The sequence below is a fragment of the Dreissena polymorpha genome, chromosome 8 (assembly GCF_020536995.1).
Source record: "Dreissena polymorpha isolate Duluth1 chromosome 8, UMN_Dpol_1.0, whole genome shotgun sequence".
NCBI classification, from domain to species: Eukaryota; Metazoa; Mollusca; class Bivalvia; order Myida; family Dreissenidae; genus Dreissena; species Dreissena polymorpha.
Genome location: NC_068362.1, coordinates 67,406,702 through 67,419,358, shown reverse-complemented (window position 1 = coordinate 67,419,358; position 12,657 = coordinate 67,406,702). Strand labels below are relative to the sequence as shown.

Here is a 12,657-nt window from a genome sequence, read left to right as displayed (position 1 = left end):
TTTTTTTATTGATAAGCCATTTTAAAGAAATATTTGGATAATACATCGAGAAAGTTGTGAAAAAGTTATTGTCGATTTTAAAGTGCCTCTGAGTGTATACACTTAATTTGATCAATTCGATTAGTAAACATTTTTTTCATAAAGTTGAACAAGTTCACGCGCAAAAATTATGCCGCTGAAACACCAGGATGCCCTGAGGATACTCGGACGAATGTCTTACCAGAAAAGCTCAATATTTAAGATAATTGAATAAATACAAATGACAGAGTTGTTCAATATTAGCACGTATTTGTGTTAACATAACATGACAGAAGTTTTTAAAATGTATGACCGCATTATGTGGCTATTCATCAAAACTTATGTTGGAACTACAGTTACAGAACCATTATCACGGAGCCTATACCACGTGACTTTTTAAGATCTGTGTGGGGAGTAAAATATCAACAAAAGCGCGACGCACGTAACATGCAGGTGCATTAAGGTTGTGTATAAAATACAATACTCCTTAATTCGAAATATGTCTTGACATTCTTCACAGCTGCATCCCACCACAGCACAAGAGGAGAATCGTTCATATATAATCATTTAATATACTATTTCTACATTTACTTTTTATATTCTCTTAAAAATAATTAACACTAAAGATTAGCATACACTTGTTATACTGAATAAAACGACATAATTTATAACATGACATTTAAACCAACACATAGCGAATGATTGTCAAGATCTATATATGTAATAAACTAATGAAACAATATGTGTCATTTAAAGTTTCTTCATAATGATGCAAGGCACTTTGAAATCCATGACAAACCAATACGTCTGGTGGATTCTGTTTTATCAGTTTTTATTTCAACTTTGATTTTAAAACGTACATATTACTCAGATAAGAACATGCCTTTGCTTTGTGTCAAACTGTGTTATATTTTACACAATTTCTATTGCAGAATTTGTGTCCGAATACAAAAACAAACGATTGTATACGGTATCCAAAGAAATATAATAAAGGTATGGATGTGTACCGTATGATAATGCAAGCTCATGCATACTTTAACATAACATATGTTAAAATTTCAATTGTGTTCGTCTATCCCCATTCTTATTGTTGGCAACAGTTTGCTATCGTTTCGTTTCGTCCGCCCCCACCTTATTCCTAGTGTCCCCTTTTGTATAGCTTTCCTGTCTCGTGAAACTTTTTCTTCTTTTTTCTTCCCCTAACCATTTTCCGTTCACTAGTGTCATATAGGTTGTTACTGAAATGAATCAATTTTTAAATAATAATAATAGATCTACTACTACTACTTCAACTACTATCCCTACTACTGTTACTACTACTACTACAACTACTACTACAACTACTACTACTACTACTTCTACTACTACTACTACTACTACTACTACTACTACTACTACTACTACTACTACTACTACTACTACTGCTACTATTTTTGCTACTTGTAGTAGTAGTAGTAGTAGTAGTAGTAGTAGAAGTAGTAGAAGTAGTAGTAGTAGTAGTAGTAGTAGTAGTAGTAGAAGTAGTAGTAGTAGTAGTAGTAGTAGTAGTAGAAGTAGTAGTAGTAGTAGTAGTAATAGTAGTAGTAGTAGTAGAAGTAGTAGTAGTAGTAGAAGTAGTAGTAATAGTAGTAGTAGAAGTTGGATTGAAATAATTGAAATTAAATACAAAATACATATTGTCGTTATTATTTCAATTTATCCGTAAATTGTAGGAACACGGATACCACACAGATCCTTCTAAACACGTATACCACACAGATCATATTACTGTAAGAATATTATTCTTGAACTGTTTTCGTAAATATATAACAGGAACCTGAAAATGAATGCAAAATGATATATTGTAAGCTCCGCCCATAAAGTTTATTGCTTAATTTCACCAGAGGTGGTTTCTGTGTCAAAATAAAATAATGTCCCCACACTGATCCTACCTTTTTTCTAACCGTTTTCACGAGCGGTTGCATTTTACCTAAAAAAATACTATTTGTTTTATAAAATCATGATACCTATAGAAAACTCTCATGAATGAGCGGGCTCTCCACTTTATCCCATTACAAATGGTGAAATATTAAAAAAGTTATCCTTAAAAATATTACCTGCGTCGCGCTTTTGTTGATATTTTACTCACCACACATATCTTAAAAAGTCACGTGGTAAAGGCACCGTGATTATAATGAAGCTGAATAACAATGACAAGAAAATACTATGCTTATGTATGTTTCTACAGAAAGACATACGAAAGGACAGACTTACGGGCAGATGTTCATTGTCATTCCAATATAATTCCGTTGACATTCTTACGGGAGATATAATAAAACCTACTTTTAGTGTGTATGTCATCGGATAATATATGTGTTTATTCGTTTCCCAAACATATATACATATTCTTACAAATGCAATGTGAAAAGAGAGTCACCGGCTTTGTTTTGCTGTCTTTTTGTACTATGCAATAGTATAAATATAGGTTACCGCAATATAAACAAGCAATTCGTTGATACAAAAACAAGAAAGTTCAATAACTCTTAGTTAAGAAAGTGCACGGTTATGGTTCTTGTGCATGGCACTTCTTCCCATTTATTTTTACACACTCATGAAGTTTCATGTTGATATGTTGTATAATATCTGAGTTATAGCCCTAAAAAGTTCAATCATACAAAAACAACAAATGGCTATAACTCTTATCTAAGTATTTGAAAAGTTATGGTTCTAAAGCATGTTACTTCTTTTTATTATTTTCAATACACACATGAAGTTTCATGTTGAAATCTTGTATGGTATCCGAGATATAGATTTGAACAAATTCATTTTACAAAAACAAAGGACAATAACTCTTATTATAGAAGAGTATGGTTATGGTTCTTGTGCATGGCCCTTCTCCTCATTGATATCTATACACATATGGAGTTTCATGTTAATATCTTATATAGTTTCTGAGATAAACTCCTAAATAGTTTTGTGACTGACGGACTTACAGACTAATGGACGGGCGGACAACCCGGATTCTATATATAAAAATAAAATACAAAAACTACTAAAACTGAAATCGGCTCTGAGGCCCCACTACGTACGTTTGAACACAGTCAAATCAACTATACATTTAATATCTAACAAAAAGACAAAGTTCAAAACATTCAGCTGTGAAAGTTGAGAAAACTCTCTAACAATCTCTAACAAATTAGAGGAGATGAACAAGCCTACATGTTGAACTCTACATTTCATAGTGGAAAACAGAAAAGGGCCATAATTCGTCCAAACCTTGTCGCAGCAAACATTCCTCTCTTCATATACACCTTACAACAGTAAAAAGTTCAATTATATCAGCAAAGTAGTTAAGAAGTAGTTAACACACAATATTCGGACGAAATACTGCATACCCAGAAGATAGGGCATAATTATAAGAGATAAAGGGCAATACTACTGAAGAAAAAACAACAACTTATCATTAGTTATTTCCTATCCGGTCACCTAGTCACAAAGATCAATAACATGTTAAAATTTGAGTGAGATCAACTCAGTGGTTAAATAGGAGCTGCACAAAATGAGCGGACGTATGGACGGACAAATGCAATGTCGAATTCCAATCCGCTCCAAGGGGGCATAAAAATCACAACCCACACGCAATTTGTCACAACATACAACTATTAAGAAGAATCAAGTACACATTTTTCTGAACTTAGTTCCAACAATGTGTAAAAATACCACTTAAAACATTATAACAGCTCAAATATGAAAATACAGGAAACCATAAAACAAAATTAAAATCGAGTTACAGTAAATCCAAAATAGTTTTCAATAAATAATAACTTCACGTCCAAAATCAAAACGAAACGGTTTTGATATTGGTTGGAATGTGTATGCCGTAATTTAAACAGAACAAATGACAATAAACATAAGGTTTTGATATTAATTCCATTCTTTAAAAATAAATCTGCAAATACAGAAATATTTGGGAATACTCCTGAAAACAAGTGTTTTAACTTAACAATATCCACATTATATAGCATATTCTACAATGAAATGTTTGGATAAAATAGCCTTAAAAAACAATATGATTGCTACAATACCATATTTAAACTTTGCACTATGATTTACGGTAGTGTGAAAATGCAAATATTTGCAAGAATGTGTTAATGTAACTTAAGCTTAGGAATGATCGAACTTGTGAGCGTTACACGTTTGAAAAAAAAAAGATAACAAAACACAAACAATGTGGTAAAACAAGTGTCAACCTCGAATTACTTTTTGACTCCGCTGTAAACATTTTGTGCTCAAATAAATTGCTAAGTGTAAACGTTATTCAATGAAAGTTCAGTGAGTCTAATTTTACATGTATTTACAAATAGTGAATATTGAGTTAATTGCATATATATTGTTTTTCTGAAAACAACAATAAAAACAAGTAAATGAAAAAGCAAACAAAATGAAACAAAAACACAAAAACACTTCAAACAATACAATAGTTATTGCCATGTACATATCATTATATTCGACACATGATCCGAGTAAGCATCATAAAATGCGGTTATGTTTTGTATGCCTTTATCAACATAAATGAGTTCGTTAACGATGACACTAGTTTTGTGATGATACGACGCTTTTGTCCTGCATTATATCGTTTTTGTCTCTACGACTACTTAAATGCAAATACGAGACATATATTAAAATATATGTATCATACTGCGCATGCGATATCTTGAGACAACGACAGAAGCAAACCACCCTGTTATTTGTACTCACCTGTTTTGTAATTAAACGCCTATAGGTTTCATTTAATAATGGAAATCTACAAATTATTATCAGCGCACGTTTTATTGATCAACCTATTGATACCATTACGTTTATGCGCGTTACGACTCTCCCCTGTGCAAGATATTAAATAGGTCTAGACGTATCTTAGAAATATAAAGTAGTTTTTAAATAAATTGCGAGGCCACTTTAATATCAAGACAAACATGTTTATTGTTAAGTTTAATTAATAAAAAAAACAGTGTAAACGTTTATTAAAATAAGCGCATCATTGTTCGCGATCAACGAACGGACAACCAGACTATTCCAAACAACAATAAAATGAACTCCAAAAAAACATATGTTGTTGCTTTTGTTTTCAGCTAAGTTACATTTCATAATATATAAACAATTTATTATGTCTTGTTAATTTGAACTTTACTTTGAGGGGCAACACATTAATCCTAAACTTATTTGTATGAATTGTCGGTTGTCGATCGGTTCACAAAATTTACAAATATCGTTTAAGTAGAATTTAGGCATTGCAGCTCTAGAGACTGGTAATTAGAACAAATTATGACCTTTGGTAGTTTGCATAAAATATGTTCGTGTAACTTAAGATCAAATTATTGTGCTGATGATGCTTTATTGAATGGTTAATACAATACGTATTTACATGTAATGACATAACACCCACTCATGAAGAAAATGTTGATGTATGCTTATCCGAATGTGTTTCTACCTAAGAAAGTTGCAAGAAATAAGGGAAAAAATCCACTTTCGTGTGTTATTACTTACCAATATCAGATGACCCGACCACGACACTGAAACAACGTTAATCGGAAAGTTGCAATTTATACACTTTTTCTAGTCAGCAAATATATACATAATAGGACTGGATAATCGACTCCAACCTTGCTTTAAAGGCATCAAACCGATTGACGATGGTTAATGTTTAAATCCTTATTTAAACATTATAATGGGTTAGCCAAATTTATGATAGTCAGCTCATTGCGCAAAATGCATACACCCATATGTCAATTCTTTGTTTTTCTTAAATAAAAACAACTTGAGGTTTAAAACAAGTGAATGAGACCCAGTGAATTGGTATTGCTATGACATAGAAAGCAGATCGGTCTGCTAATATTTGTAACCAATATGATAAAACATTAATATTTATATACGAACACCTATAATTAATTGTTTAAAACAATCATTTTGAAAGAACAATGGAGCAAAACAAGGGCTTTTTCAATGCTTTAGGAACATGACAGAAAATGAAAAGCACAGTAAGTTGTTTAGTGTATGAGGTTGATTGAATGCGCAATCCACAATTAAGTACTTGAGGCAACATGCGTGAAAATGTATTGGAACAAGGGCTGTTTGTAAAACATGCATGACCCCCACATGTGCTGTCAGTTGTAGTGGCAGTCATTGTGTGAATACGTTTTTTGTCACTGTGACCTTGACATTTGACCTAGTGACCTGAAAATCAATAGGGGTCATATGCCAGTCATGGTCAATGTACCTATGAAGTTTCATGATGCTAAGCCTTCTAATTCGTGAGTTATCATCAGGAAACCATTTTACTGTTTCGAGTCACTGTGACCTTGACCTTTGACATAGTGACCTGAAAATTGATAGGATTCATCTGCCAGTCATGATCAATGTACCTATGAAGTTTCATGATCCTAGGCGTATGCGTTCTTGAGTTATCATCCTGAAACCATTTTACTGTTTCGAGTCACTATGACCTTGACCTTTGACCTCGTGACCTGAAAATCAATAGGGGTCATCTGCGAGTAATGATCAATGTTCCTATGAAGTTTCATGATCCTAGGGGTAAGCATTCTTGAGTTATTATCCGGAAACCCTTTTACTGTTTCGAGTCACTGAGACCTTGACCTTTGACCTAGTGACCTTAAAATCAATAGGGGTCATCTGCAAGTTATGATTAATGTACCTATGAAGTTTCATGATCCTAGGCGTAAGCATAATTGAGTTATCCGGAAACCACTTAACTATTTCGAGTCACTGTGACATTGACCTTTAACCTAGTGACCTGAAAATCAATAGGAGTCATCTGCCAGTCATGATCAATGTACATATGAAGTTTCATGATCCTAGGCCTAAGCGTTCTTGAGTTATCATCCGGAAACCATCTGGTGGACGGACCGACCGACGGACCGACATGTGTAAAACAATATACCCCTCTTCTTCGAAGGGGGGCATAAATAAAGAAATCAACAATCAACCTTGAAGGCATACATCGATATAGCATGACTGACTTTTAATGAATTTTTTCTGAACATTTAATGAGAAACTCATTTACGCAACGTTTCGTGAATCCAATAAAGGATATGATGCGGACACAAATTGAGAAGACCGCACTTATAAAACCTGAATGCGCCACTTTCAAATTGGACTACAGTTCACTTAACAAGGAAAATGTCAAAGGAGCACAGATCTCCATACATTTAACTTTGTACCACTTATATTGAAAACAAATGCACCAAGTGTACAAATTATCTTGGTTATGAATAAAAACAAATGTTTAATCATATGTTTTTGCTGCAAGAGTGACTTTAGTCTTTATACGCAAAATAATTACATAAAAATAACCAGGTGCGAAATTTCATAGACTGGTTAAATGTTGTCGTTTTATTTTAAACATGTTGAGAATATAGCTGGTCAAAACAATCCGACGATTAGAAGAAAGTGCATATGAACGTAAGGCCAAGAGCGAATCTTTATTATCCCCCGCCTTCCCAGTGGGTGAATAATCAAAGTACTGACAGTACTGGTGTGTCGATGCTTTTGAAAAGGATTGATATAAAAACATCTATTTAAGTTTATCTACATCACCACAATTGTGTATGTGAGTCCGAAAATGTTCGTTAGGAAAATTAATGGATACGACAATTTTGGATTCAAAAATTATGCCCAAAAAAATAACTACGAAAAAAGATTTGGTTACGAAAAAAATTGGGGTAAGAAAAAAAATTGGCTGCGAAAAAAAAATGGATACGAGCAAAAATTTAGGTAGGAAAAAAAAATGGGTACAAAAAAAATTTGGTACGAAAAATGTAGGGTACGAAAAAAATGTGGGTGTACGGGGAAGTAGAACCCATGGGGAGCTTGATCAATTCCACGAATTTATATGCTGAATCGTAATGTTATAACCCACAAAAGTTTTACTGTAACAGAACGTTTTCAAAGATAAGTGGTACAGAAAATACACGTCGATTATCTTTTTTAAGATATTTCGTGTTATATTTAATCGAGAATGTAACCCGCCTGTATATCATACCAAACGTTATATTTCGTTGTTTTCTTTCCTAAGTTAATGATGCTATGTGTACGAACGTGATTTCACATACCCATGTGCATGAACATATATTTTTTCTCTTTTGATTATTTTTTGTCTCTAATTCAATAAGCTTAGACATGTTTGTTCGCTAAGTACGGCAATAATTTCATGATGATTCCCGAAAGAAGGCATGAGCACATAGTCGTAAGAGCACTTGAATACGTGAGTTCGCCCATGAACACATGGTAAGGTTAACTAAATCTCCGCGATATGACCTAATATGTGTTTATAACAGCAAACAATATCCAACAACGAATGAATTATCAAACATAGTATGTGCACTGACGTGGCTCTGTAATTTCTGTTTGAAAAGTTTATTAAATATGCAAAATGAGAAAGCACGCATAAGAGCGATTTCACAGATATGTTACTGCTATTATGTTGTTTATATACAATAGTCGCTACAACGTTTACAAATGGCAGGTTCGAAATAATTCGTTTTCTTTACACTAATGATCGCGTTGAAAGTTAATAATACACGTTTTAATTCGCAATTTATTTACTAAATCTTGACCAATGTCAAATACAATACAGAAATTGCATAGTTGTTTCATTGAACTATAAACATATAATAGATTGAATATAACTGATTTAAAATTAACGTTTTCAAACTATTATTAAATCTTTTCCCCAGAATATGCTGTCCTATTTATAGCTGAGCTTGTTGAAACACGAACGACAACTCTGCTAGGAGAATCAACGAGCAATCTCCTACGCAGTGACGTATGCCCAAGGGAAGTAAATAAAATCGAGTTATCTCAATCGGACTGGCTCGGTCTTTTACATAGGTCGCCATTGTGATATTTTGATGGTTATCATACCTTAGACGATGCTGTTCCAGCATCGTCAAAAATGAACATTGAAATGTTGGTACAATCATGCCACCTTTAAGTGCGTCAAAAATTAGATCTTGCACTTTGACCTCTATTTTTATCTAACACGACATATTAAATAAACTGCAAATCGTCACACAGACCTTTACATTTTAGCCGAGCATTATGGAAATCTGTAAATAGAAGTACCATACATGGGGCGTACACGAACAGTGTACGGTCAGTCGAACAAATCCAATTTATTGAACCCTGTCTCGATTAGAGTCGGGGGAAAAACATTAAATACAACGTAAACATGTAATGATAAGTCTTAGAAACTCCTTAGTATTTGAACTTTCGTTATCATACTATTGAAGGGTTTACACGTGTCGTCAAAACGACGTACAACGCGAACATGCCATAATACTGATCTGCCATTATAGTCTATGTTTAAACGCCTTTTAATTTTAAACCGGAGTTCCATGGGGAATCGTTAGACGGAAGGCTGCACACATGTCTTCAAAACGTGGTTTGTTGTTTTCCACAAATATAATCTTCATATTGTGTTTAGGCGTAAACGACGTGATTGCACTCACATAACAATTTACACACTGGTGAATAGTCAAACCATCATGCCCAAGATCTACAAATATAAATGTGACATGAATAATAATTAAAATGTATGAAAGAAATAAAAGCAAGTCTGTATTATTTATCGTTTTTTATACTTATACCAGGGAATGTTCCTTGATAATAATGATTCAAAGTAAAATACAAGCGTTTTAATAAACATGTAACAGACATAGGTTATAATCTAAATAAATATAATTTTGCAATCACGTACCTGATCCGATGCATGTAAATGCGATTGTTTGACAGTTTTTCAGTTCCGCTTCCCGGAGACTGTTCTTAATTGATGTTTCTATATGATGAAGCATATCAGCATGTGACGTACTTTTAGCAACGTAAACGTGTCCGATCCATTTTCTTATACCCAGTCCAGATTCAATTACACGGCATTCACCGACTCGTACTTCTTTATTTTCTTTTATAGATTCCTCACATCTGGTCCTAAAGGCTTCATCGAAATTTAACATGTCATGTATAAGTCTGGCGGCACCCTTTGACATGTGCATTTTTGGAGTTGATGATACGACAACAAAATCAGACTTTGTTTGCAGTATATCATCATGATCTAGTTGCAGATCGATACGTAGTGCCGCCCTTTCAAAACTAATGCTTAATGACTTCTTGTTTAGAAAGCTTGCAAATGCTGTTTTAACATTTGAGAGTATTCCTGTGATTATTATTTTTGTATCAAACTTTTTAAACGACAAAAGCTGTTCAGTCATTTTCAGTTTATCTAGTGCAAAATTAGCATCAGTCTCATTGTCAAACGGTAAAACTTCTGTCACAATCGTATCTATCCATGAATGCAGATCGGTCACTTCTTGCTCTTTAACATTTACTTCAACGTGACCGTGTTCGTAAGTGTACTTTCCCGGATGTTTGATATCAAACTTACAAATAAACTCATATTGGTATTGAGAGACGACTTTTCTAACTTTTGTCGTATCTCCAAAATGGTTTTCCTTGAAATCCAACTCATCTGGCCCTCTAGGAAATTTCGTACTTAAATACTCTTCAAATTTCGAAATGGCATCGAGCGATCCATACACGGTAGCGCAGTCCCCATCATGGTGTTTAATTTCAACAGAGAAAATACTGTACATATCTTGTATCCAACTTGAAAGACTGCCTGCCAAAAAGCGAACGATTCCACTGTTTATTTCAGCCGAAACCTCTATCATCTTCAAGTAAAAAAGGTATAATTATATGATGATAAAGATATGCTCATTTTTATAAAAATATACATAATTTATAACAAATAAATGCATAATAGTCATATTTTTTCTCATTAATATACATTAAAAATAAGTTTTTGAAACGATATTAAACCTATGATAACAAGATATGAATATGCTACGCTACTATAACACAATCCTTGAAAAAAAGAAACGGTAAACTTTACATGAATATGCTTGCTTATTTCTGTCCCAGAATGTGTATATGTCGCACAATTTGTATCCAACAGAGATGAATCAGAATGAAGTTGTTTGGTAGGATCTGCGATACCCTCTGTAATTAATTGCGTATTGTTCGGAATATTGGGAACTAAGTTTAGTGAATCTGTCTTGTCGTAAATCGTTGACGCGTCTGTTGCGACAGTCTTTGAAGGTGTGATTGGCTGTTGATATCCATTTATACTGCCCGAAGAAGGGATTTGTGCATCAAATGAGTCTGTTGTTGTGTCAGTATCAGGAAGTGACAGCATTTCAAAAGATCTTAAAAATAATAAACCGAGTATTATCTCATACACTAAAATATTGCAGATATAGTTTTTTTACTGAACACGCTGCAATATTATGGACTACAACTTTGAATTAAGATGTGCATGTGAAACTTAAACAATATTATACTGCAAAACATATTTGTAAGAACACATGTCACTTGGACTTCAAACTATGAAAGTGACATAAAAGTCATTCCTACTTCAAGAATCGAACAAGCTTTTCTTCTCTGAGCTCATGAATTCGTTTGGTTACCCTTTCTTGAACACGAGAAAGCTTTTCCTTGGTCTCGGCTATAACCTCTAACGTACATATCCCTGGGTTGATCGTGAGTATATCTTAAACAAAGTAATACGTTACATTGTATTCAACACCTTATTATGGCCTTAACATATAGCATCTTATAATAATGTCTTGCATGTAGAAATGTAACATATATGAATATTCGATCAGAACAAAACACTCAAACAAAGAACAAGTTATGTATCAAACGTAGATAGATTGTATAATATTAAATAAAGCTATGAACATACCCCGATGGCTGTTGGCTCGATCACCATCTACTACAATATCGATTGTTCTTAAACAATTATTCGAAAAACGATCACACATTGCGTCCATAGATCGCACAATCGTCTCTATTTGCTTACCAATATTTTCCATTGATGAATTATCTAAAACAAGAGCCAAATTAGGGTTCTGCATATTTATTCGTGCACGCACTTGAGTAAAACTATTGAACGATGAATGATGGTTATGTCAATGATCGATAGTCAAATATATTTCTATGAACCATTTAAAATGTTTATACACACTATTTAACCTCCACAAAAAAACACGATATGTATCAATCATTGTAAATATTACTTGCAAAGACACTCAGTAAAGTTTAGTATATAAAATCAAAGTACAATTAAAAAACAAACCTAAATTCCAAATCAGGTGTGTAATCCGTTCACTCATTATTGTATAAAACACTTGTTGCAGATCAACAGGCCCCAACAAAATATCATTCCATGAACATGGCTGGTGTCTAGCTTCTTTTATTTGATTTAAAGCGTTCGATTTGCTACAATTTGTCTTCAACTTCGTTTGACCTGAAATCAACAGAACAACAGCCAAAATGATTACTAACATACGGGCCCAAAGTGTCTGAGGGTGCTAACCTGATCATATGTTTAACTGAAAGCTGCAATTTGTTTTAAAAATAGTCGATTACCCGGAATTAAATTTGCCGTGATATAATTCAACAGAACTAACCATAATAGTATATCATCCACAAAATCTTGGCATAAAAATATTGTTAGGTGAGCAAACTAGATAAACAGTCCGAATAGTGCAACACTTGCCCATGCCTTCTGATTTTGTATATGGGAATATC

The 12,657-nt window shown here is 33.5% G+C and overlaps 1 protein-coding gene across 1 annotated transcript in view; it reads right to left on the bottom strand.

Moving 5' to 3' along the window:
• Window positions 1-9,353: 9,353 nt before the first annotated feature.
• Window positions 9,354-12,657, bottom strand: part of LOC127840601 (uncharacterized) — a 28,164-nt gene continuing 24,860 nt past the window's right edge. Inside the window, exons 9-14 of the mRNA XM_052369009.1 lie at window positions 12,203-12,373; window positions 11,810-11,950; window positions 11,479-11,614; window positions 10,958-11,270; window positions 9,770-10,736; window positions 9,354-9,568 (exon numbers count right to left, since the gene is read on the bottom strand). Of these exons, the coding sequence (XP_052224969.1) occupies window positions 9,393-9,568; window positions 9,770-10,736; window positions 10,958-11,270; window positions 11,479-11,614; window positions 11,810-11,950; window positions 12,203-12,373 (1,904 nt within the window). The 3' untranslated portion in view covers window positions 9,354-9,392. The remainder of the gene's footprint in view (window positions 9,569-9,769; window positions 10,737-10,957; window positions 11,271-11,478; window positions 11,615-11,809; window positions 11,951-12,202; window positions 12,374-12,657) is intronic.